Here is a 26,058-nt window from a genome sequence, read left to right on the forward strand (position 1 = left end):
ATGGCCGCTTTGATTTTTCTCTTCTTATTCCTGAACATTCCACTTCTTGCGTCCAGGTTCACTCAACCCAGGTGCTTTTGGAGAATGTATGAGAATAAAGATAAGGATGAAGATTGGTTGACAGGTTGGTCCTTTGTCCTTAAATCAGAGCAGCGGCCTGTGGAGAAAGATTATTTCAAACATATTCTGAATACACAGTAAGTTTCTTTGAATTTTCTGTGTAAATGTCACCATAAATATTTCATATGGGAATAGAAGTATTTGTACATCCACAGGCCTTTATTTCCATAGGACAGTGTGCACTGTCTCTTTAAAGTAAGAATTTTTTTGTTGTATAAATGTTATGTTTGGACATTTAAAGTATTGAGCTTGTGACTAATCGTAAGTAGTCTGCGCACGACCAGCTTATCAGAACTCTATTGATCAATGTTAAAATGCTGAACTTTGAAATCTTGGTGTAACAATAGCATAGAAGGGGAAAGAAATCCGAACCATTTCCCATTTTTCATATGTCTTAAATAATCTTCTTCGACTTTGACAACTTGCATTGACACACCGTAAAGCATTTTCTCTGACCCTTAGAACTTCCTAAGCTTTCACACCCTCAGACTTTTTTACACCTCATCACTTAGACCCTCAGCATAGAGTCTGACCCTTTCTCTTCCCATTTAATTATTTGCCAGAGACACAAGTAGTCATTGCTGAGAGCAGTCATTGACAAGCAAGTTGTTTTAAATAAAGGAATAGTAAGAGTTACACCTGAGACCCGTTTATCCTTTGCTAGGAAGCCTGTTAATAAGACAAACCTGCCGGACTGGTAAAACTGCCTGTGTCAAATCTGGACAGAAGAGAAAAGAACGTTCATGGGTTTTAGCCCAAAGCTATAGATTTTGCTGTGACTCAAAGGTGTGAATCTACTCCAGCTGTTATATAGACACCTGTTAGCTGCCTTTTCTACAATGTGGATTTCAGTACAGATTAATGCTAACTCATCTAAAGCTTTTACCTCTTTTGTAAACTGAAAAATTCATGTAAGTTTTAGGGATGGGCACAAGGGTGAGAGGGTGGACTTGGGAGAAATAAAAAGCAAGTGTGATTGGTGCATTATATGAAGTTCCCAAATAATCAATAAAAATATTATGTTGGAGGGGGAAAATAAATGATATGTTTGCATTCTTTGAAATATGAGTTGTCACTAATAGTGGTGACTGCTTCCATTCTTTGCACTTGCCTGTTTGCAGCTGCAGCATGTGATACTTTTCAACACTTGAGAAAGGTATCTACTAGCTCTTTGTAATTATTTAAGAAGCACGCGTCTCTTCTGTATAGATCTAAACTGGATACTCACTGTCAACACTATTTAATTTATGTCTTATTTTCTCTTCAATAATTTTACTAATTACAGCTTTGTCATTTACCAATTTGTGCACAATACACTTTTGATTTTGTGCATTGTTGGTTGTTCTTTTCAAATATTGCACTATGCCACCCCCAGAGCTGAAATCATTGACAATTCCTAATGTTTAGTCTGCAGGAGTTAATGTTTCACTTCCATAAGTTCTTATCTCAAGTTCCTGTTGAGTATTAACAAAACTTTTGATGGCACTTTCAGCAAGATAATACCAAATATTTTAAGATTGTTTTTTCTTTCAACATGTAGAGGTAAATACTTATATTTATTCATAAAGATACCACAAGGGTAAGAAATCAAACTAGAAAATAGATTCTTTTTAAGTCTGAATGCATCATTCAGTGTTAAAATGAATGTTTGAGTTTGTTGTTTATTGTTCATATGATAGGTATTGTGTAAAGAAATATCATTTATTAGTTAATATTATTTAAGGGTAAACATAAACACAAAATGGTATTGTTGACTATTTATATTATTAAAATTTATAAATATTTTCCATATATTGCACACTTTATATTATTGTAGTTTAAAAGCTTGTAATATTGGCGCAAATGAATCTCACTGCAATTTCCAGATGTACATAGTTCTCAATTGCATGCCAGTGTTGTGAGTTTATAACTGGAAATGTAGACAAAAAGTGCTCTGTACAAGACAATTTAAGTTGTGCAAATATACCAGGTACAATTACATAGAACATACCTATGTAAGCATTAAATATTTAGACAATATTGTGGTTTAGGCCCTTAATCTCTGCATTTATGAAATGGAGTAGGTGTATCATTATGCATTCAAGGTCAGTGGCAAATAAAAACCAGTTTTACTGAAAATTGTGAAATCCATTCCCTTTTATTGTCTATATGAGTGTTTCTCATTTTCATACACACAAATCAATTTATTTACCAAACGTAGTATGATAGTTAAATGTATTAAAAATTAAATATTTAAAGAACATTTTGTAGCTTTAATTGATAAATGAGAAAGATAAAAATACAAGATAGTGATGGTAGACTTGAGGGAATATATTAACTATATTGTCCACTTAATATGAAAGAATTATTAGTACAGGAACCAAACATTAACCCCAAGAGACCACTGTGCACTTACCAATAATTCCTTGAATGCTTCCTCCAGTTAAGTTTGTTTTATAAAACTTACCTGAATCTTGTCTAATGCATTACGTGTACTTTAAATATTGCTCAATTATTTCAAACTGAATATCTGATCAGGTGTTCTATATCACCCAAGCCTGTACCTTTTATTTATCCATTGTGCAAACACTAAAGAACCAGAGCTGCATGGCCTTTTCTGTGAAAGTTGCAAATGGCTCATCTTATTTATGTTAGATTTACTTTCATGAACTTTTAAATTGTTTTTAACCTTCCAGCACCTTATGTCATTCCAAACCCACAACTTGGGACATTTGCTTCAATTATTGAGGGAGGTTATGAATATTGTCCAGTATGGGATAATCCTTCCTTTTACTACAAATAATCATATGTAGATCTCTGTCTATAATAAACACTGTTGCCTTTTATAGAACACAAACTGAAAACTGCCAGTTTTCTCTGTTCTTGAATTTTTGCATTGGTGACGTAGCAAGAACCCTGATATTTTACCAACTATGTCACTAGTATTTTATTTACCATCAGAAGTGTTATAATATTGGGTCACAATTACACAGCCTCATTCATTTGATCCGAACAAATAAAGAAGCCCCACGCAATTATGTCTGTAATGACAAGATCAGGTGTACTATGGCAGTTAGAAGACCTTATTGAACACATCAATCAAATAGGATTCGTCACAGGTCTCTACAAATCTCAGCAGGTATTTTGGGATTTGTATTTTTTAATTAATTTTTTATTGATGAAAAAAAAGTTTCCGCCTCCTCCCAGCCTCCCATTTCCCTCCCCCTCCTCCCGCCCTTCTCCCTCTCCCCCCACTCCTCTGCCCCTCCCTCTCCAGTCCAAAGAGTAGTCAGGGTTCCCTGCCCCGAGGAAAGTCCAAGGTCCTCCCCGCTCTGTCCATGTCCAGGAAGGTGAACATCCAATCTGGCTAGGATCAAACAAAGCCAGAACATGAAGTAGGATCAAAATCCCGGGCCATTGTCCTTGGCTTCTCATCAGCCCTTATTGTTCGCCATGTTCAGAGAGTCCGGTTTTCTCCCATGCTTTTTCAGTCACAGTCCAGCTGGCCATGATGAGCTCTCAATAGATCAGCCCCACCAACTCAGTGGGTGGGTGCACCCTCGTGGTCCTGACTTCCTTGCTCCTGCTCTCCCTCCTTCTTCTCCTCATTGGGACCTTGGGAGCTCAGTCCGGTGCTCCAGTGTGGGTCTCTGTCTCTATATCCATCCATCGCCAGATGAAGGTTCTATGGTGGTATGCAAGATATTCATCAGTGTGGCTATAGTAAAGGGTCATTTCAGGTTCCCTATCCTCAGCTGCCCAAGGAACTAACTGGGGACATCGCCTTGGGCTCCTGGGAGCCACTCTAGGTTCAAGTCTCTTGCCAACCCTAAGGTGGCTCCCTTAACTAAGAATTGTGCTTCCCTGCTCCCCTATCCAACCTTCCTTTTTCCCAATCATCCCGTTTCCCCAAATTCCCCCATCCTCCCCTTCTCACTTCTCTCTCCCCATCTCCCCCTACCCCCATTCTACCTCAACCCCAAGATCCCAATTCCCTGCCCAGCAATTTTGTCTACTTCCCATAGCCAGGAGGATAACTATATGTTTTTCTTTGGGTTCACCTTCTTATTTAGCTTCTTTAGGATCACAAATTATAGACTCAGTGACCTTTATTTATGGCTAGAAACCAATTATGAGTTAGCACATCCCATGTTCAACTTTTTGGGTCTGGGTTACCTCACTCAGAATATGTTTTCTATTTCCATCCATTTGCATGCAAAATTCGAGATGTCATTGTTTTTTACTGCAGCGTAGTACTCTAATGTGTATATATTCTACACTTTCTTCATGCATTCTTCCATTGAAGGACATCTAGGCTGTTTCCGGAAAGAAATCCTTGTCTTCATTTGTAGTATTCCCAGATGCTAAGAAAAGTGTGAGGAAGATAATGGCCACACAGGCATGTCAAAATATAGGCTACTATTCAGAGACTTGATGGGGCTTTTACATTTCCTTGTGTGTAACATAGATGAGAAAAGATTAACACGTGAGGGGCTTTTCCAGAACACTTGGCAGAACAGTGTTTTTAAGTTCTTAGGAGTGCATGCTACTCTAGCTGCTCCGTGTGTTCATTCAGCTTACCCATGCACTGCAGGTCATTGATTCAGCTTTCCTATGCACCTGTCCATCCTATCCTAAGTGACTGTGTTCAGTTTCCCTCTCTGTGTCAGATGGCCCACAATGATGATGGTTAGTTCTGGCCATGATTCCTTTCATGCTTCACTTGAACTAGAATTGGGTTGGGGGCCCATCTCTGACAATGAAGATTGTGCTCAGTTTTTCTCATAATTGAAAAAAAGTTATATTAAATATACAGTCTGGGAAAGCGCCGAATCCTAACCACTAGACCACCAGGGAAGTTGACGGTTTCTCAGGAAATTTCGGATCAACCTACCCCTGGACCCAGCAATACCACTCCTGGGAATATACCCAAGAGATGCCCTATCATATGACAAGAGCATTTGTTCAACCATGTTCATAGCAGTATTATTTGTAATAGCCAGAACCTGGAAACACCTAGATGCCCTTCACTGGAAGAATGGATGAAGAAAGTGTGGAATATCTACACATTAGAGTATTATGCTGCGGTAAAAAACAATGACTTCTCGAATTTTGCATGCAAATGGATGGAAATAGAAAACACTATCCTGAGTGAGGTAACCCAGACCCAAAAAGATGAAAATGGGATGTACTCACTCATAATTGGTTTCTAGCCATAAATAATGGACATGGAGCCTACAATTGGTGATCCTAAAGAAGCTAAGTAAGAAGAACCTTCATCTGGTGATGGATGGAGATAGAGACAGAGACCCACACTGGAGCACCGGACTGAGCTCCCAAGGTCCCAATGAGGAGCAGAAGGAGGGAGAACAAGAGCAAAGAAGTCAGGACCACCAGGGGTGCACCCACCCACTGAGACAGTGGAGCTGATGTATTGGGAGCTCACCAAGGCCAGCTGTACTGTGACTGAAAAAGCATGGGTTAAAACTGGACTCTCTGAACATGGCGAACAATGAGAGCTGATGAGACGCCAAGGACAACGGCAAGGGGTTTTGATCCTACGTAATGTGCTGGCTTTGTGGGAGCCTACCCAGTTTGGATGTTCAACTTCCTAGATATGGACAGAGGGGAGAGGACCTAGGACTTACCACAGGGCAGGGAACCCTGACTGCTGTTTGGACTGGAGAGGGAGGGGGAAAGGAGTGGAGGGAGGGGGAGAAGGGTGGGAGGAGGGGGAGAAGGGTGGGAGGAGGGGAGGGAAATGGGAGGCTGGGAGGAGGTGGAAATTTGTTTTTTTTTTCTCATTTTCTCAATAAAAAAAAGATTTAAAAAAACAACAACAAAAAAATAAATAAATAAATTTACAAAAAAAATAAATAAAATAAATAAATATAAAGTCTGCTTTGACTTTATAAATATGATCACAGTCAACATGCAATTATACTTGTCAAGACCTGAAATATATGATAACCAAATTATGACATCATCTACAATTTATTTTTCATTTATGGTCACACAGACAGTTCTCTATCTGTGTGCTTTAGAATGTAAGAATCATTAGGTATACAAAGAATATAGGTCACCACCTCACAGAAGGTTGGATGTCTCTGTAAGAAATAAAGACTTCACAATAGACTCATACCTTGGGATGTTAACTTTTGCAAACCTATCTGCTGAGATTTATGCTTTTTAAATTTTGTCCTTACTTGGACCAATCTCAAATACTCAGATGAATACCTGGCAAACTAGGTAGATGAAGTTTAGAAGTATCAGCTTCTAAGGGTCAGACACTGAAGAACTTCTCATTCAATGCCTCATTGGAATGACTAATGGTACAGACTTTTGACATGGCCTTTAGTGAAGTTTGATATTCATTCTTTTAGTCTGTATCTTTTTATTTTGGAGACAATACCACTTAATATCAATTTCCAGTGATTTTTAAGTATCTGTTTTATTATTTTTATTGTTGATGGCAGCAGTGGTGGTCTTGGTGGTGGTGGTTTGTGTGGATGTTTCCTGTTCCTGCTTTCCTAGGAAATGGCTCTTTATTTCCTGTGTTTTCGTGCATGTAATTAACCTCTCAGGTTTGAATTCTCCTTGTGGTACCTTCTGTAGTTCTCTATTTGCGGATAGACACTGTTTAAATTTATATATCAAGGATATGTTTTCTCAGCCACTGAGGATTGAATATTTGTATGGTATAGTAGTATGGGTTGAAATCTGTGCTCGCTTGGTCTCTGCAGGTAAATTGAACACACCATTCTGTCTTTTATACTCATCATTGGAAAATCCGGTGAAATTCAGATAAGTCTACATTTATATGTTACTTGATGTTTCTACCTTGTAGCATTTAATATTGTTTTTTTGTTCTGTTTATTTAACATTTTAATTACTATTTTCTGAAGGCATTTGTTTTCTGTTCCAATCTGTTAAGTATTTTGTAAATTTTTGTACCTTTTTTGGGTTCACCTTTTCTAGTTTATGAAAAATTTTTTCTATAATATAAAAGATATTTTCTGGGAATTTGTGATGAGATTCTTCTCATACTTCTATTTCTATTATTCTTCTATTTGATCTCTACAAAACATTTCAGAATTCTTGGATGCTCCATGTCAATGATTTTTTTTTATATTTAACTTCTCCTTTTGATAATTGTTTCTATTTTTTATATCTTGTATTCTATTGGAGATCATCGTGTCTGTAGTTTTTGTTTCTAGACCTTCCTTTTGCACAATTCCCTAGCTTTTGTTTTATTTATAGTTTATACTTCCTATTTTAGGTAAACATTTTTATTCATTTCTCTCAATTGATTGTGTTTTCTTTGCTTTCTTTTTTCTTTCTTTATTATTTATTTATTGAAGATTTCTGCTTCCTCCGGGCGACCGCCTCCCATTTCCCTCCCCCTCCCCCTCAAGTCCCTCTATCTCATCAGCCCAAAGAGCAATCAGGGTTTCCTGACCTGTGGGAAGTCCAAGGACCATCCATCTCCATCCAGGTCTAGTAAGGTGAGCATCCCAACTTCCTAGGCTCCACCAAAGCCAGTACGAGCGATAGGATCAAAAACCCATTGCCATTGTTCTTTGCTTTCTTTAGGGAATTTATTTCATTTACTTCATTTTTGAGTTGTTCTTTCCTCAATTTCTTTCATGTATTTATTTATTTTCTCATTAAGCTCCTTGGTGTAGGATGTCCTTGTGTATTTGTGTTGTTTTCACTGGTTAATATAGAAACTGCTTTGGATCTGGTGATAGAGCAGAACTTAGGTAAGAAGGGAGATAGAATTGAATTATGGGAGGAAAAAAGCAGAGTCAGGGAGATGCCATTGATTCTCCACCCGAGACGGACATTGGTTAGAATTTTTTCTGATAAGCCACTGCCACGTGGTGATATACATATTAATTGAAATTGGTTAAATAAAGTTGTGAGAGTTAGCCAATAAGAGGCTAGAGATAATGGGACAAGCAGTGATTTAATTAATACAATTTCTGTGAGGTTATTTTGGGGCTAAGCTAGCCAGGCGGCTGGGACAAAAGAGCGGGCCCCACCTTGCAACAGGTCCTCAATCAAACTCATTAAGTTGGTTTTAAGGTCTTTTGTTATATTTCACTTGTGCTGGATGTCAAGTCTTGTAGTAAGATAACTGGCTTTGGTAGTGACATATTCCCTTGGCTGTTGCTGATAGAACACTAACACTGGTGTCTAGGAATCTGACTTTGTGGTGAATATAGACCTAGGTGCTTGTTTACAAGTTTATCTTTGGATACATGCTTTATTCCTTTGCTTATGTTTCCTCTTTTGTCATCTCACACTTTGCCTAAAGATTTTAAATGTATCTCCACTCAAGTCAGAGGATGCATGTCTGGTGGCAATATTGACCCACGGTCCAGCAGTGAGGCTTTCCCTATGTTGAGGCTGGGGCTGTTTGATTCATGGAGGTTTTGTGGAGAATACGGTAGGGCACCAAATTGTGGGATTGTATGGGGCTAGGCCATCAATGTCAACCTCTAACATTCCTGTATGTTCTCTGGTTGAGTATAGACTCTCTTCCAGTGATAAAGGACTGAAGCACTCTGGTGATGGACGAAGGTCATTGGCTAATAAAGGGACTGCCTTGGCCCATTTCATTGGTTAGAAGGTAGGTGGGAGGAGTAAACAGAACAAAACGCTGGGAGGAAGAGGAAGTGAGGTCAGACTCCACAGCTCTCCTCTCCGGAGCAGATGCCTCAGAGAGGCGCCCTGCCCAGCTCCCGGGCAGACTCACGAGATGAAGCTCCGACCTAGAATCTTCCCGGTAAGACCAGTGCACACAGATTATTTGAGATGGGTTGATCGGTATATCAGAATTAGCCAGTAAGGGCAAAAGCTAAAGGGCCAGGCAGTGATTAAATGAATACAGTTTGTGTGTTGTTATTTCAGGGCATAAGTTAGCCGAGCAGGCAGCTTGGGTGTTGGGGATGCAGCCCCGCCGCCGCCCATATTACTACAAATGACGCCCAGACGTGTGGCTAACTGAGTCCACAGAAAGCGTGAGAAAGCTTGGAAAAGAATAGAGTAAAGCATGTTTCTTTTAACAGCAATTTCTCTGGTCTACTCTGCTTGCTAGAGGCAAGCAAGCGCTCTAATCTAAGAGAGGCTTTCCTGACTCAGCTTCAGCTGCAAAACCCTACAGCTCATTAAGAGGTCCTGCAACGAAACACTTAAATGGTGTTGACGAAAAGCTGAACACATGCTTTTCGGTTTTCAGCCATAGCAGGAAAAAAGCTGCGCTGTTTAAAAATGCCGGTTTTCAGGGCCATCCAGCCAGGGCAAACTCTGACTGTTTGAGGCATGAGGGCCAGCTACAGAGAGAGGACTTGAGTGTTGTCTGTTGTAGCTCGCTGGCTGGCAGGGACCTTGGAATGCTATAAACATGGCTACAGCCAGTACCTCAGCCATGAGGCTGGAAAGCTAAGGAATGGGCTACATTTAGCCGACAAAGCCACGCCTATAGTCCTACTGTGATTGTTTGGTAAATTAAAGACTCATGTGGACAGAAAAAGAGAGATATACAGTAAAGAGAGATTCAAAGACAGAGAAAATTTCTGAATGGTTTAAAGTGTATTAAAAATATATGCAAGCTAAAAGTTAAAGTTCTTAAAGTAAAAAAAGAAAAGGAAGAGAGTTGTTGTGTGTACACACCTTTAATCCCAACACTTGGAAGGCAGAGGGAGATTGAACTCTGTGACTTCAAGGCATGGTAGCACACGCCTTTAATCCCAGTGCCTAAAAGGCAGAGACAAACAGATCTCTGTGAGTTTAAGGTGTAGTAGCAAACACCTTTAATCCCAATGCCTGGGAGGCAGAGACAGGCAGATCTCTGAGAGTTCAAAGACAGCCTGGTCTACAGATATATGCTCACAAAAAGCAAAAAGTTAACCTAGGAATGTCACAGCTTAGATTCTTAAGCACCTAATGATTTAAAGGCGCAAATCAAAAGTGCTCCTGGATAATAAAAAATTGCAGATTCACAATAGGACAGATTCAGACCACTAAATGAGTCACACTGTTGCATGAATGTACGTAGGCTTGGGAGAGAGAAGAAAAAGAATATAGAGAATAAAATTAATGGTTTAAAAAAAAGGTAAAGTCTTTAAATAGACAGAGTACAGATAGTTAAGAGATTAAAATAAATAAAGAAAAATAAGCCACGTAAAAATGGAAAATTCACAGAGTCTGGATTATGTACAGTGTGTTTTCTTTAAAATTTTTGACTGTGAAGGAGCTAAGTACAGAGAGACATTTCATTATATGGGCTGCCAAGTGGAACCAGAACGGATATCATGAGGGTATGATTTCAGTATTTGGTTCTAAGGATATGATGCTTTGGAGAGGGTCTTCTTTTGTTTTCACAGAGGACCAGACCCTGTGGATTGCATCTATTCCAATTTGGTATGATGGACCACGTCCTCCTGAAGGGTTGCTGTGAACATCTTCAAAAAATTACTTCACTCAACTGCCAACTGAGATAAATCTGGCACACAGGTTACACCCTAAAATCATTAACGATGCCCCCATTCAGCAGGAAGCAGTTTGGAGAGAAAAAACTGCGCCCATGTTCCCAAATACAGTTTATAAGTTCTTTTACATTTAAAGGGGGATATGATATAGGTATGAATAATTTGCATTAGTTTAGATTTTGCTTTATTGATAGAGATTTAAGGTCAATTTTGTTATATGTATAAGTGTTTCTGGTTTTGATTAAGGTATTGTGATTGTGTAGTTCATTTAAATATGTACTATATAATTAAGAAATATAGGTTGTTAATAGATAATCATCGATAATAGTAAAGCTTGTAGTCATGTTAGTTACATTTTCTAGATATATAGAGATATATTTTAGATAGACATTCTTCATGTCTTTCAAAGATTACAGAATAAGACATTTAATGTTTTAATAACTTAGGAATTTTCATGACAATGAGACACTGCTCCTGGCAGCACCAATCTACTTCAAGAAGAAGATGGGCATCGAAGAGGATCCTTATGGAGTTTGATAGCCATTTGGGCAAGAAACTGCTCTTGCCTGGACTATTGCATAAACTGAACACAGAGAACCCACAGAGAGAGGACTACTGAACTTGCCTAAGGTGAGATGATCTCTCGGGGTTCCTGATTCATGAAAGAGTCTGTGAGACATTCTGCAGGACACAACAGACAGTGACTGAACTGACTTTGAATTTATCTGTTTTATGGAAATGTCTGCTGGATACTATTGGCCTGAAGGCTGAAGATGGATGCCCCAATGGTACAGAGGAACTTTGGGTGACTGTCCAGGCCGTGAGATGTCTCTGTCATTTCTAGAGTTTTAAAAGTTGCTTTTTTCTTGTTTGCTTAGGTAGTATTGTATCTTTCTGGAGTCTTTGATGGAGTTAAGAATAGATAGTTATAGTTATAGTTTTCCTTAGTTATAATAAAGATTATTGTAACTTTTACTTGATAACTGTTTCGTTATATGTAATTTTGCTATGTTAAAGTTAAAGCCTTCCTCTTTTTTTTTGTTTAAACCGAAAAAGGGGAAATGATGGAGGAAGGTCATTGGCTAATAAACTAACTGCCTTGGCCCATTTCATTGGTTAGAAGATAGGTGGAGGAGTAAACAGAACAAAATGCTGAGAGGAAGAGGAAGTGAGCTCAGACTTGACAGCTCTCCTCTTGGGAGCAGACACCTCAGAGAGAGACACCATGCTCCCAGCTCCCAGGCAGACACACACTATGAAGCTCCGACCCAGGATGGACAGACATGGAATCTTCCTGGTAAGAGCACCTAGGGGCGCCGCACTGATGATTAGAAATGGGCTAAATTAATATGTGAGAATTAGCCTAGATAAAAATGGGCCAAGCAGTGATTAAATAAATACAGTTTCTGTGTTTTTATTTCGGGGCAAAAGCTAGCTGAGCAGGCGGCTGGGGTGTTGGGGACGCAGCCCTCCACTCATATTACTACACTCTGGTCTGGAGGTTAGGGGATGGGCAATCACATTTGGGGTATATGGAAAGTGGGTGATATTCAAATGTGAGTGTCCAATCTAGAATACTAGCAGCCATTGCAGTTTTTGGTAGAGCTGGAAAAGTGTCCTTTTGCAGGCTGGGGTAATGTAGAAGGGGCGATCAAAGATATGAAATATGATGAACAGGTGCAGAGAGAGTGAGAGCCTTGGGGAATTCAATATGCAAATCTCCTCCATGGACTTATGTTGGCAAGCATGTTCCCAGGTAAAGATTTGATAAACCAATGCAAGATTGTGTTAAGTCATTGACTTCTCTGTCATTGATGCTTTCTCTGTGGAGAATAGCCATCTGTTCAACTGCCCAAGGAAAGTTTACACAATGTTCAAGACACTTGTGGCAGCAGTAAAACTTTTCTGACCAGGAAAATAGCACAAAAGTATGTAAAAATTAAAAGTAGAAGTACTCTTTCTGTGAAAGAATCTGCCTTTCACTTTTCTCTATATCCATATTGTAGGCAATCCAAACAGCTCATCTGAGAACCAGAGTTATGCACTTTTTAGATATTTATTTTTCAATGTACAATAATATATATAGAAGAATAGTAGTCCTGTTTACCTCATCACAAATACTAAATAAGACATAATACCATTCACAGAAATGACTTGTCTGTTTTTAACTTTTTAATATAAAATAACTTTATTGCAATAAACTAAGAAATAAAGCATCATGTGTCCAGTTTCACGTAACCACTCAAAGCAACATTCTTCAGTCCTCAACAGCTCAGGGAGCTTCTATAAAGCTGAAATAACCATTCTGAAATGCTGCAACTCTCCAGCCTCATCTAACACTTTTCTCAGATGTTCACTTTCTAACTTCTTGGTTTGGCTTTCATTTCCCTTTCTCTCACTCTCTCTACCTCCTCTCTCCTGCACTCTTCCTCCTCCTCAGTCTATCTTCCTTTCAGTTTCTTTCCTCAAAATCCTTACTGGCAGAGTATCATTTTTTTAACTTTTTGGATGATTTCATTACTTTCTAAATATATGTCTGCCTAATATCCAAATTATTGTAGGCTCTTTCAATACTTAGTTGTCATCATCTTTTTTTCCCTTTTTTCACTTTTTTTTATTGAGACAATGATAAAAAAGAAAACAAGCTTCCACCTCCCCCCAGTCTCCCATTTCCCTCCCACTCCTCCCACCCTTCTTCCCCTCCTCCCACCCTTCTCCCCCTCACCTCACTCCTTTTCCCTTCCCCCTCCAGTCCAGAGAGCACTCAGGGTTCCCTGCCCTGTGGTAAGTCCTAGGTCCTCCTCCCTCCGTCCATATCTAGGAAGGTGAACATCCAAACTGGCTAGGCTCCCACAAAGCCAGCACATTACGTAGGATCAAAACCCCTTGTCATTGTCCTTGGCGTCTCATCAGCTCTCATTGTTCGCCATGTTCACAGAGTCCAGTTTTATCCCATGCGTTTTCAGTCACAGTCCAGCTGGCCTTGGTGAGCTCCCAATAGATCAGCTCCACTGTCTCAGTGGGTGGGTGGAAACAACCTAGAAGCCCTTCAATGGAAGAATGGATGAAGAAAGTGTGGAATATCTACACCATAGAGTACTATGCTGTGGTAAAAAACAATGACTTCTCGAATTTTGCATGCAAAAGACTTGTCTTGTATTTCCTAAATTCTCTATAGGCATATCCACTGAAAGATGGGCATTGGCCCACACTCATAAAAACACTCTCCCATTATTGGAAGGAGTCTGCTTGGTGGTTCCTGGTCACCTGGCTATCTTAGTCCTGAAATAATCACACAGAAAAAAGTATTATTTAAATCACTGCTTGACCCATAAACTTTAGCTTCTTTTTTGCTGACTCTTACATATTAATTTAGCATGTCTCCATTAATCTGTGTATCACCTTGTGACAGTGGCTTTCCAGCAAAGTTCTCAGACCTCTGTCTCTGGTGGCAGCAGCTCCATGATGTTCTTCTGGCTCTGCCTACTTCTTCCCAGCATTCTGTTCCATTTTCTCCTCCTACCTAAGTTCTGACCTATCAACAGGTCAAGGGAGTTTCTTTATTCATTAATGGTAATCACAGTACACAGATTGGATTCCCACATCACCTGGTGTCAGAAGTGGGATACAAGCAGTTCCTTGCAATAATTAATTGTTCTGACAATCTTGTTGTCTAAATCTATGTAAAACCTGAAAATGCTTTAACAAAAACCAAAAGAGCAGCATTAATCATGGTTTTGTAGTCTCACTTTTTTGGATGTGCTCTGTTTGCTAAAGGCAGGCAGAGGCATGGCTTCTTTGGAAAAGAATTTCCTGGTTTGGTCCATAGCAAGTAATAAACCCAAGCAGTTTTGAAGTGTAGCCTCCTGGGCCATGCTTCCAGCACAAACTCTGGCTTTGGAGCATTTCAACAGTATTTTGGGGCCTGGGTGTTTGTGTGCCCACTCAGAGTTGGAAGGCAAGTGGATGAGACTATGTCCGTGGCTCTGCTCTCTCTGCCTAGGCAGGTGGAAGTATCATGTTTACTAGACTTGTACAGGTGGGAGGGCAATTTTGACTATTATATATGATTATCTATTAATCTGTATCTCTTAATTATACGTTACATTTTTGATGAGCTATACAGACAGAATGGTTTAATCAAGATCAGAAATACATATACATACAACACTGTAGCAGGAGATGACTTATTAAATAAACCCCATTCTATTTCAGTTATTATCATCCTAAGTGGGCCCAAGTAAATGCCATAGATTACAATAATTGATGGACATTCATCAATGTGTAGGTTCTAAAGCTTGTACTAGGGCAACTAATATTTGTAAGACACCAAGCTGTGAAGAGTTTTCACATAGACAGACAGTTACTCTCTTGAATGATCTGATGTGGTTCCATTATCCTCAAACTGCATCAAGATTGGAAGCAAGAGACCTGTGCATTGTAAACATCATAAGTGTTCCTATTTCTCCATACTTCATTTACATACATTAAAATCACTGCCCTTTAATCTCAAAGTTCACTTCTCATTCTGGTTTTGCTAAAAAAGGAATTATGAACTGTGAAATATATGCTTTCATTCTTTGAAAGGTGTAATTGACTCTTTCATTTTCTCTTCCTTGATTGACAGCTCTGTTGTGTGATTGTTAGCAACACATTAGAGAGGGAATAGGGCAGTTACATACTAACACATCTTTGCCATTATTTTAAAAACAAAGGTATTGTCTCTCTGTATCTAAATCGTTTATTTTCTGACACTTATTTCCCATGTATCTCTTAAATTTGTATTTAGTAATTTTGCTAATTATAACTCTTTATTTTACCAATGTGGAGACTACACACATTTTAATTTTTCGTATTGTTAATAGTTGTTATCAAACACAGAAATTTAGTGCACTGGGAACTCTAACTGCTCAAGAGATTTATGTTTCTTAATGTTTGGGAGACAGGAATTGGTGTTTGGGCTTCACAAGATCTAGTCTCAAATGCCTCTTGTGTGTTACTAAAATTTTCAATGACACTTTTTCTGTGTGGTAATAAAAATATTCAAAAATAATTTTGAAAATATATATGTAAATACATAAAGAAATCATAGTGGTACAATATTTAAGTGGGAAATAGGTTCATTTTACTCTGTTTGAATCATTTAGAATGAAGAAGTATGATAAATGTTCATTGGTCAGATTATATGAAATGACTAGGAAGAGACAGAAGTTACTGCTCTTCCAAAAAAAATAAACACAAATTGGTGTTATTCACTCCCAACTTGCTTATTACCCACTTATATTACAGAAAGCCTCATAAACATTTTCCTCAGATTTTATTACTTATCATCTTCTGTTTTACAAAGATGTTAAACTGGATATACAAATTAATGTAGGATGCTATTGTTGTGTTAGTGTAACTGTAAATGTAGTCAAAGCAGTTTTGTAGTATAAAAAACAATTGGTCAGAAGTCTCCAGTTGGAATATATGACATTCTGTGTAAACATAAATTAGGTGGAGAGTACTGAGAAGATAGTACATGGCCTTAATCTCTGCAAGAACCTGGAGCTGGTGTATCTTTGTACTTTTGAGGCCAGTCTAAGCTGTAGCAAATTGTTGTTCAAAACCTTGGAATCCATTCTCTATTAATTACCCACATTAACATTAATACTGTCTATATACATGGTGAACACATACATACGGCGTTACAAAATACATCTTTGGTATTTAAATTTTACACCTCCATTAGATAAATTAGTAAAAAAAGAATAACACAAAGATCAAGGGCATATATTAACTATAATGCCCAGTGATTGTAAAGAATTGAAAGCATAACAGCCAAATGCTTCCCATACTATTGTTCACTCAACAGGCATTATTTGACAGTTTTATCAAATTTAGTTAATTTCATGAGAAAATATGATAATCTCATAGGCTTACATGTCTCTTGAATTTTTTTTTTGCTTTTTATGAGACAGGGTTTCTCTGTGGTTTGGAGCCTGTCCTGCAACTAGCTCTTGCAGACAAGGCTGGTCTAGAACTCAGAGATCCGCCTGCCTCTGCATCCCAAGTGCTGGGATTAAAGGCGTCTGCCACCATGGCCCTGTGTCCCATGAATTTTTCACATTGATCAATGATTGAAAAATGAATATATGAATAAGTTTATTGTTTTTTAAAGCCTCCGCCATTGTCTTTATCTTAAAAGTAAGCATTTAAAAATAAGAAATTGAAATCACACTCTTTGAAAGGTGTTGATGCCTCACTTTATTCATGGAAGATACACTCTAATGAACTTTTACAGCTTTTCACAAGCTTCCAGCTACTTATATTATTCTAATCTAACAGCATAGGCCACTTGTAACATTATTGGCAGTGGTTGAGAATATGGTACAGTACATAGTAATCCATCTATTGACTACTCAGGATCATCTGTAGATCTCTGTCCATATTAATCACCATACCATTTTACAGAACAACAACTAAAAACTTCCAGTTTGTACTGGCCTTAGCTTTTTCCATGGATGAAGTCAACAGGAACCCTGATCTTCTACCAAATTCATCATTTGTATGTGAGTGTTCAGAGGATGGTTGTGCAACTCGGACAAAATTACATAGACCTTCTTCTAACTTGTCTGAAGTAGTTCATAATTACCCTCCTAATTATATGTGTTATAAACAGACTGAGTGTATCATGGTGCTTACAGGACCAAATTTGGCAACATCTGTGTTGACTGGGTCCTTGCTCTACATCTTCCATCCTCAACAGGTGAGATTTTTGTTGTGACTTTGCAAGAAATTCTAACACTGCTCTTATAATCCTAGTTGCTAAGAAGATTCTGAGTAGGATACTAATGTTAAATTTGTGTAAAACGGTGTCATTCACAATTTTATTCATTTGTGACGGGTCTCATTTCCTTTTTTGAAATTGAAATGAGGGAAGAAGTAACAGATAAGGAGTTTTTTAAGGAAGTCTTGACCTAAAGTATGTTTACAAGTTCTTATGTACATGTGCTACCTCATGCTGCTCCCTTTGTTATAGGTCCTTCAGATTACCTATGGACCTTTCTTTCCTATTCTGAGCAATCATGAACAATTTCCCTTTCTGTATCAGATGGCTGCCAAGGACACATCTTTAGCCCTGGCCATGATCTCTTTGATGCTTTACTTCAACTGGAACTGGATTGGACTGGCCATCTCAGACAATGATCAGGGTACTCAATTTCTCACACAATTAAGAGGAGAGATGGAAAAAAATACAGTCTGCTTTGCTTTTGTGAGTGTGATCCCAGTCAAGATGCATTTATTCTTGACAAGAGTTGAAGTTTATTATAACCAAATAGTGACATCATCCACTAATGTGGTTATCATTTATGGTGACCCAGAGAGTTCTCTAGCTGTGGGCTTTAGAAGGTGGCAGTCTCTAGGTTTACAGAGAATATGGGTCACCACCTCACAGTGGGATGGCACTGCACCTAAGAATGACTTCCCACTTGATTCATTCAATGGGAAAATAACTTTTGCACACCATCATGCTGAGATTTCTCATTTTAAAACATTTGTCCAGACATTGAACCCTCTCAAATACACAGACGAATTCCTGGCCAGGCTGGAGTGGATGAACTTGAACTGCAATGTCTCAGTTTCTATGTGTAAGACCCTGAAGAACTGCTTATCCAATGCCTCATTGCAATGGCTAAAAGCACAGACTTTTGACATGGCCTTTAGTGATGAGAGTTATAACATATATAATGCAGTGTATGCTGTGGCCCATGGCCTCCAGGAAATGCTTCTTCAGCATGTATATAATCAACCCATAGATAATGGAGGACATTATGGTAACTGCTTGAAGGTAGTGTTTCCTCTTTAATATCAAATTTGATGTCATCAATGTCAATGTCTTTAAATGTCTGTCAAATGTCCCAATTTACTAAATTAGGGAATATTTCATACAATAGAAAGATTTATGGAAATTTTTCTTCATAATGATGTAAATCTGGATGCTGGTATAAATCTTAATGGTGTGGAAGGTACAATTTGTAAAAAAATACAATGATTTTGTTAAAGAGCACCTGACTGTCACCACAGCTATTCTAAAACTATAAGCCCAAGTACTTCCTTCTTAATCCTCTTCCTAATGAGAAGATGAATCCTTGCATATTTATTTTCAAATATGTGATAATCCGTTTATGAGATGATTTTCACAAGTGTTCGAAACTGAATCTGCTCACACTGTAGGCACTTGGGACGTCATTTCTCATCCTGAGTGAAAGTAATTAAACAGTAAACAGTGTCATCCTTCAGTTAAGACATACATTTGTGTACATAAGTATGAATGCATGGTTCTTCTTGTATATGGTTTCACGTTTTTGTGTTTCCAGGTATCTCTTATTGTATCTGTTTTTGTGTGTGTGTGTGTTTCTGTGTGTGTGTGTGAATGTGTGTGTGTGTGTGTGTGTGTGTGTGTGTGTGTGTGTGTGTGTGTGGTTCTGTACATGCACATATCTATCTGTTTGAGGAACTGAAAATAAATTTCTTTTGTACCAATGTCTTTCCGTATGGGAGTTTGTTTCTCTGCATAACTTCTGTGTTTCTTCAGTGCATGTTTATATGTCTTGGGTTCATTGTGTATATTGCCTGGACATATGTATATCTTTGTTTTTGTTTGTCTGTCTGTCTGTTTCTCTCAATCTATCTTTGTATATGAGCATAAATTCATCAATATCAATAGCTCTCTATGTAGGTGTTTTTGTCTGTGATTGTCTCCTTGTGTGTATTTGTAATTTAATTTGTGCATGTATTTGTGGCCCTCTTTATGTGTTTCTCAGCTTTCTTTTTTTTGTGTCTGTTTTGGTGGATATGTTTCACTGTGTGTATCATTGTTTTCATGTGTAAGTGTTGGCATTTGTGTGTATGTCTGTATGAAATGTATGTAGATGCATTATGTATGTCTATATGGAAGTGAATCTCTGACTGTATGTCTCCGTCTCTCTTTCTTATGGTGTGTGTGTGTTTTCATATAGGTGTTTTGTATCTGCGTATATGTCTGTGATTCTGTTTGGTGCTTTTTTCTGAAAGAACTTAAATTCTAGGAACATTATGATAACTTTATTTGTCCACATGTTTTCCTGTTATTTCTCCTCTGGACACCTTCAGTAATACGGCCTTTAAGATGAAATAAAATACATTTATGAATTCAAGAAAGGACACACACACTATAGAGTGGTGTATCTTTTTCAGCTGCACTCCTTTCTGAGGAAAACACGCCTCACTAATCCAGTTGGAGACAGAATGATTATAAACCAGAAAGAAAATCTTCAGGAAGACTATGGCATTTTTCAGATTTGGAATTTCCCATATGGTCTTGGACTTAAGGTGAAAATAGGCAAGTTTTGTTCATATTTTCCATATGGTCAACAGCTGCATATATATGAAGACATGATAGAGTATGCAACAGGAAGTAGACAGGTGGGTCTGACTTAACTGCATTCTTTTGCATTACACAGCAGATAAACAGACAATGGGATTGATTTGTGCTGTCTTATAATGAACTAAAAATAATTAGTCACATTACAAAGCATTTATATTCCTCCTATTGTATGATTCTACATGTATTTTTGATGTGACAATTTATTAGTACTTTAAGAATTTCAAATATGCATACAATGAATATTTATCATTCCAGAATATCTTTCTTTTCCTCTAATATATAATGTATAATGACTGTAACTACTGTGCTATGTTTTTATTGATTTTTATTGCACTCTACATTTTTCTCTGCTTCCCTTTCTGCTCTTCCTCTCCCGTTCATCCCTCCCCCCAAAAGTACCCATGCTTTCAATTTACTTAGGAGATATTATCTTTTTCTACTTCCTGTGTAGATTAGATCTATGTATGTCTCTCCTATCATCCTCATTGTTGTCTAAGTTCCCTGGGATTGTGGTTTGTAAGCTGGTTTTCTTAGCTTCTTGTTTAAAAACCACGTCTAAGGGAGTACATATGATAACTGTCTTTCTGTGCCTGATTGCCACACTTAAAATGATGTTTCCTAGCTCCATCCATTTTCCTGAAAATTTTAAGATGTCGTTATCTTTTTCTGCTGTGTAGTACTGCAGTGTGTAAATGTACCACTTTTCTTTAATCCATTTTTGGTAAGGGGCGTTTAGGCTGTTTCCAGGTTCTGGTATGAGAAACAATGCTGCTATGGACATAGTTGATGATATATCCTTGTGGCACAATAAACATCTTTGGATAAATACCCCAAAGTGGTATTACTGGGATTTAGGAAAGGTTTTATTTCCTACTTTTCGAGAAATCATCATACTGGCTTCTAAATGGGTTGTACCATCTTGCATTCCCACCAGCAATTCAAAAGTGCTCCCTTTACCCCACACCTCTCCAGCATAAGTAGTCATCAGTGTTTTTGATCTTTGCCATTCTTACAATTGTAAGATGGACTCTCATCACAAAGCCAGACACACCTAACTTTATAGAAGAGAAAGTGAAAAGTACATTTGAATGCAATGGCAATGGAGACCACGTCCTAAATATAACCCCAGCAGCACAGACACTAAGAGAAAAAATAAATAAATGGGACCGCCTGACACTGTATAGCTTCTGTAGAGAAAAAATATTATAGTTAAGGTTCCCTCTAACTTATTAATGTGCTTTGTGTCACTGTGATGAAAATTAAGTAGAAAAACCACTTTGAAAGCTCTACACTGTTTGTTCATATCAAAAAAAAATTCTCCCTCCTTAATTTCTAGATATGGGAAGCTACTCAAATTTACATCAGTTTGTTTCCATACATTTGTATGCCTGGTATTATAAAATGTATTAAGCTTAATCTGATAACTCTTTTTGTGTATATAAAACTAGCTAATTGGTATGTCAACATGATAATGAAATATATTTATAGAAGTAGTTAAAACTCCCGACACCAGCATGTATCTGATTTTTCACAGATGCCGCCGTCTGTGTGCAGTGCTGATTGTGGTCCTGGATTCAGAAAATTCTGGCAGGAGGGAATGGCAACCTGCTGTTTTGATTGCAGCCCCTGCCCACAAAATGAAGTTTCTAATGAGACCAGTGAGTGTTTGCTATTAAGATAAATCCTTCACATCACATAGATCACCTTTTCTCAGTCATACTGAGTTGATCAATGGACCAAAAGATAATTGAAGAAATAAAATATATTGCTTTCCTAAGTTGATTCTTATTGTTCTATGATTATTAACAAATTCATTTAAAAAACTTGTTATACCATTAGAGTGGCATTTCAATTGTATTTTAATAAATAAAAACTATCTGAAGATCTAAGGGTAAAACAGTCCCACCGGTCAGCCTTACAGACCACATTATGGTAACATACACCTTTAATCCCAGTAGCCACAATGGCATGTGCACATTTAATCCCAGTCACTACACTAGCTGATATAGAAATCAGGGGGTGCATACCGTTAGTTCCAGTGCTATATGCCTTTAGTCTGAGCCCAAGAGAGGGAGATGTAAAGTTCTCAGACATGATCTGTTAGTTTTTCATATTTCACATTTGTTTTATTTTTGTATATCATAGACAAATTTTGAATATTGATACCAATTTTGTATATTGATACACATTTCAGATTAATTTTGTTAAAACATATTGTACATGCATTTTGAATCTTGTTCAAGGTATTGAACCTATACACCTCATTTAACAATATAATGCTAATTTATATTCCTTGAAAATTTGTATTATCAACTGTTTAGGAAAATAGAGCAAACAAATCTACTCCAGAGAAGATAATGGATATTGAAGAAACTCCACATGGAGTTTACTTTCTTTGTTTCAAAAGTAAGTCATTGATGGAAAGCAAATTAGCTATAAGCCTTTGGACTCACAAAGATAAGCTACATACTAAATATTTTTCTCAATATGTCAAATGCAAATGGACTCCATATTGTGGATATATTTCTTCCCTATACATACTTTATATAGTCATTGTACTTATTGTATATAGTTTTTATATTAATTATAGCATTCTTTTTATTATTTTTTGACAAAGAAGGGAAATGTAGAGGCATTTCAATTGTACTTTAATAAAATAAAGACTGTCTGAAGATCTGAGAGTAAAATTGTTTTACTTTTCAGCGTTATCAAAGAGATTATAGTAAACAAAACAACCAACTTTAATTCCGGTAGCCATCCTAGTTTATACAGAAATCTGGTGTTGCATGTTTTTATCCCAGTGTTGCATGCCTGTAATTCGAAACCTAGAAGGAAATATAAAATGGGGTGGGGAGACAGCTCTCAGACACAGTCTCTTTCTCAGATTCCAAGAGGCAAGATTGCCATTTCATACTGAGGTCAATGTAAGAGCCAGTGACTGGGTGTTTTTCTTTCCAATCTTCAGGTTGAGACCCAATTTCTGACCCAAATTTTTACTAATTGTGCTTCATACCATGACATACATCTTTGATTCCTTGAAAGTCTGAATTTGCTAGACTTCTCTCAAAGAAACAGTTTTGACAGTCATACAACATTGTGAATGAATTCTACCCAAGTGTGGAATGTTCTATAGATGTCTTTTAAGTCCATTTGATTAATTACATGTGTTAGTTTTCTTATTTCTCTGTTAAGTTTCCATCTGGTTGTCCGGTGCATTGGTAAGAGAGGAGTGTTGAAATCTCCTTATATTACTGTGTGGGGTTTGATGTGTGAATTGAGTTCTAGTAATGTTTCTTTTACATAAATGGCTGCTTTTATATTAGGGATATAGATATTCAGGATTGAGACTTTATCTTGATAACTTTTTCCTGTTATGAGTATAAAGTGTCCTTCTCCATCTCTTCTGTCTGATTTTAGCTTGAAATCAATTTTGTTAGATATTAGAATAGCCACACGCTAGATCTCTTTGATTAGAAAATCTTTTCCCAAACCTTTACTTGAAGTAGTGTCTCTCTTTGAGGTTGAGGTGTGTTTCTTGCAAACAATAAAATGTTGGTTCCTGCTTTCGTTACCATTCTCTTAACTTGTGCCTTTTTATAGGCGAATTGAATCCATTGCTATTAAATGATGTTAATGACCAGTGGTTGTGAACTCTGGTTATTTTTTTGGTGGTAGTGTTTGTGTGTTTCCTCTCTTTGAGTCGTGTTGGTGGAGGGTTGTCAGATGTCTTTGCTATTGTGGGTGTTTCAGACTTCTTTGGGTTGAGGTTTTCCTTCTACTACTTTCTGTAAGGCTGGGTTTGTAGATACGTATTTTTTAAATCCGTTTTTTGTCATGGAATGTCTTCTTTTCTCCGTCGATGGTGAAAGAAAGCTGTACTGGGTATAGTAATCTGGGCTTGCATCCATGGTATGTTAAGGTCTGCATCACATCTATCCAAAATCTTCTGCTTTACGTGGTTTCCTTTAGAAGTCAGGTGAAATTCTGATAGGTTTACCTATTTTTGTTACTTGACCTTCTTCCTTTGTAGCTCTTAATATTCTTTCTGTATTTAGTATGTTTTTTAGTTTTGATTATGATATGGCAAGGGGATTTTTTGATCCAATCTATTTGGTGATCTCTAAGCTTTTTCTACCTTCAGAGGGAAGGCCACTCACAGTGAGATCATTTACTTTCCATTGCCTAGGAATCAACGATATAGAATATTCAGCTCCCTCTCCTGCACCATGTCTTTCTCCATGACAGTTTGTCCCAGGATGATAGTAATGGACTTAGCCCCCAAACTATAGGACATCCATTTAAATGTTATTGAAGTCTATTGAGCAAAAAAGTGTTTTATGACTGTCCAAATTTACCTGTTCAATCAAAATTAAATTATTTTTCCTATCAGAGGGTTCTGCTTTTACCTTTATAAACTGCTATTTTCCTACAGGCCACACCTGTCTCCTCTAACCAGAGGCAGTGCTATGTCCTCCCTGATCAAAACCCGTTCCCTCCTCCCTTGTTGACACACCCCTATTCATTCTCTATCTCCTGTGTTTGATTCTTTTTCCCTACCCATTGTCCTCTTGGACACATAGATCCTTTTGGTTGAGAACTTGATCTTGAAGTGTGAAGACTCCAAGGGTCTCTACAGAATACGTTTCCTGATTCTTGTATGTCAGTCTGTTTTGGATGGTGAATTCATACAAGAAAATATCACATAACTTGTCCTATAGAAGACATGATCTCCATCTATTTCAGGGAAACGATTCATAAAACAGAAAGACATCAAAAATCTCTCTAAACATGGGATCTGAGATATTAAATAAACTCTGTGCAATACAGTGATTAATCATTTTAATCTCTGAAAACTCACTAGTTTCAGTCGATTCATCATAGCATTCAGAAAGGACTGAAAATATCTGTGTTTTCTGATAATATAAAATGATATCACCAAGACAAAGTTAAATAGACAACATATTATATTTCACTTCGCATATTTATAATAAATATTAAGAAATGAATGTAATGCTATGCAGCAGTGTCTCTCAGCTACAGCATCAACAAAGGATTCAGATATCACAATGTTTACTCAACACAGTGAATTGAAATATTCTGTCAATAAAAGGCAGTAGTTGTAGTAATCATGCTTTTTTCTCTCCAGAAGATGTGGAAAAATGTGTGAGGTGTCCAGAGGACCAGTATGCCAACAGAGAACAGAACCAATGTATTCAAAAGGCTATGGTCTTTCTGAACTACAAAGACACCTTAGGGATGGTTCTGACCTTAATGGCCTTGTTCTTCTCTGCCTTCACAACTGTGGTTCTTGGGATATTTGTGAAGCATCATGACACTCCCATTGTGAAGGCCAACAATCAGAATCTCAGCTACATCTTGCTCATTTCACTCATCTTCTGTTTCCTGTGTCCCTTGCTTTTCATTGGGCATCCCAACTCAGCTACCTGTGTTCTGCAACATATTACATTTGGAGTTGTATTCACGGTGGCTGTTTCAACTGTGTTGGCCAAAACGGTGACTGTGCTACTTGCTTTCAAAGTCACAGCCCCTGGAACAAGGATGAGGTATTTTCTGGTTTCTGGTGTTCCCAACTACATCATTGCCATCTGTACGCTCATCCAAATTATTCTCTGTGCAATCTGGTTGCAATTTTCTCCTCCTTTTATTGACAAAAATGTGCACTCTGAGCATGGCCAAATCATCATTGTGTGCAACAAGGGCTCAGTTACTGCATTCTACTGTGTCCTGGGATACCATGGCTCCCTTGCAATCGTGAGCTTCATTGTTGCTTTCTTAGCCAGGAATCTCCCTGACACATTCAATGAAGCCAAGTTGCTGACCTTCAGCATGCTGTTGTTTTGCGGTGTCTGGATATCATTCCTTCCCGTCTACCATAGCACCAAGGGCAAGATAATGGTGGCTGTGGAGGTCTTGTCCATCTTGGCTTCCAGTGCAGGCCTACTGGGATGCATTTTTATCCCCAAGTGCTACACAATTTTGTTAAGACCAGAGAGAAATTCTCTTCAAAAGATAAGGGAGAAAACATCTTCCTGA

At 37.8% G+C, this 26,058-nt stretch overlaps 1 protein-coding gene across 2 annotated transcripts; it reads left to right on the forward strand.

Annotated features, from left to right (window-relative positions):
* On the forward strand, positions 1–26,058 carry LOC142842471 (vomeronasal type-2 receptor 116-like). Of its 2 annotated transcripts, none has more exons than XM_075959201.1 (6): positions 1–197; positions 17,049–17,343; positions 17,617–18,426; positions 19,815–20,042; positions 21,539–21,662; positions 25,154–26,058. In XM_075959201.1, the coding sequence occupies exons 1-6, from the start codon at positions 1–3 to the stop codon at positions 26,056–26,058; spliced, it is 2,559 nt and encodes an 852-aa protein (XP_075815316.1). The 2 variants fall into 2 exon arrangements, with proteins under 2 accessions (XP_075815316.1, XP_075815317.1); XM_075959202.1 differs by having other exon boundaries at positions 21,539–21,658; positions 25,300–26,058.

The sequence above is a fragment of the Microtus pennsylvanicus genome, chromosome 1 (genome assembly GCF_037038515.1).
Source record: "Microtus pennsylvanicus isolate mMicPen1 chromosome 1, mMicPen1.hap1, whole genome shotgun sequence".
NCBI classification, from domain to species: Eukaryota; Metazoa; Chordata; class Mammalia; order Rodentia; family Cricetidae; genus Microtus; species Microtus pennsylvanicus.

What these genes read in the sequence shown, in the direction of transcription:
- LOC142842471 (XM_075959201.1), top strand. Translation starts at nt 1, where the DNA reads ATGGCCGCTTTGATTTTTCTCTTCTTATTCCTGAACATTCCACTTCTT. An exon ending in ATTATGGTAACTGCTTGAAG is followed by an intron (nt 18,427 to 19,814) that starts GTAGTGTTTCCT and finishes TATCTTTTTCAG; the next exon opens with CTGCACTCCTTTCTGAGGAA. An exon ending in ATGCAACAGGAAGTAGACAG is followed by an intron (nt 20,043 to 21,538) that starts GTGGGTCTGACT and finishes GATTTTTCACAG; the next exon opens with ATGCCGCCGTCTGTGTGCAG.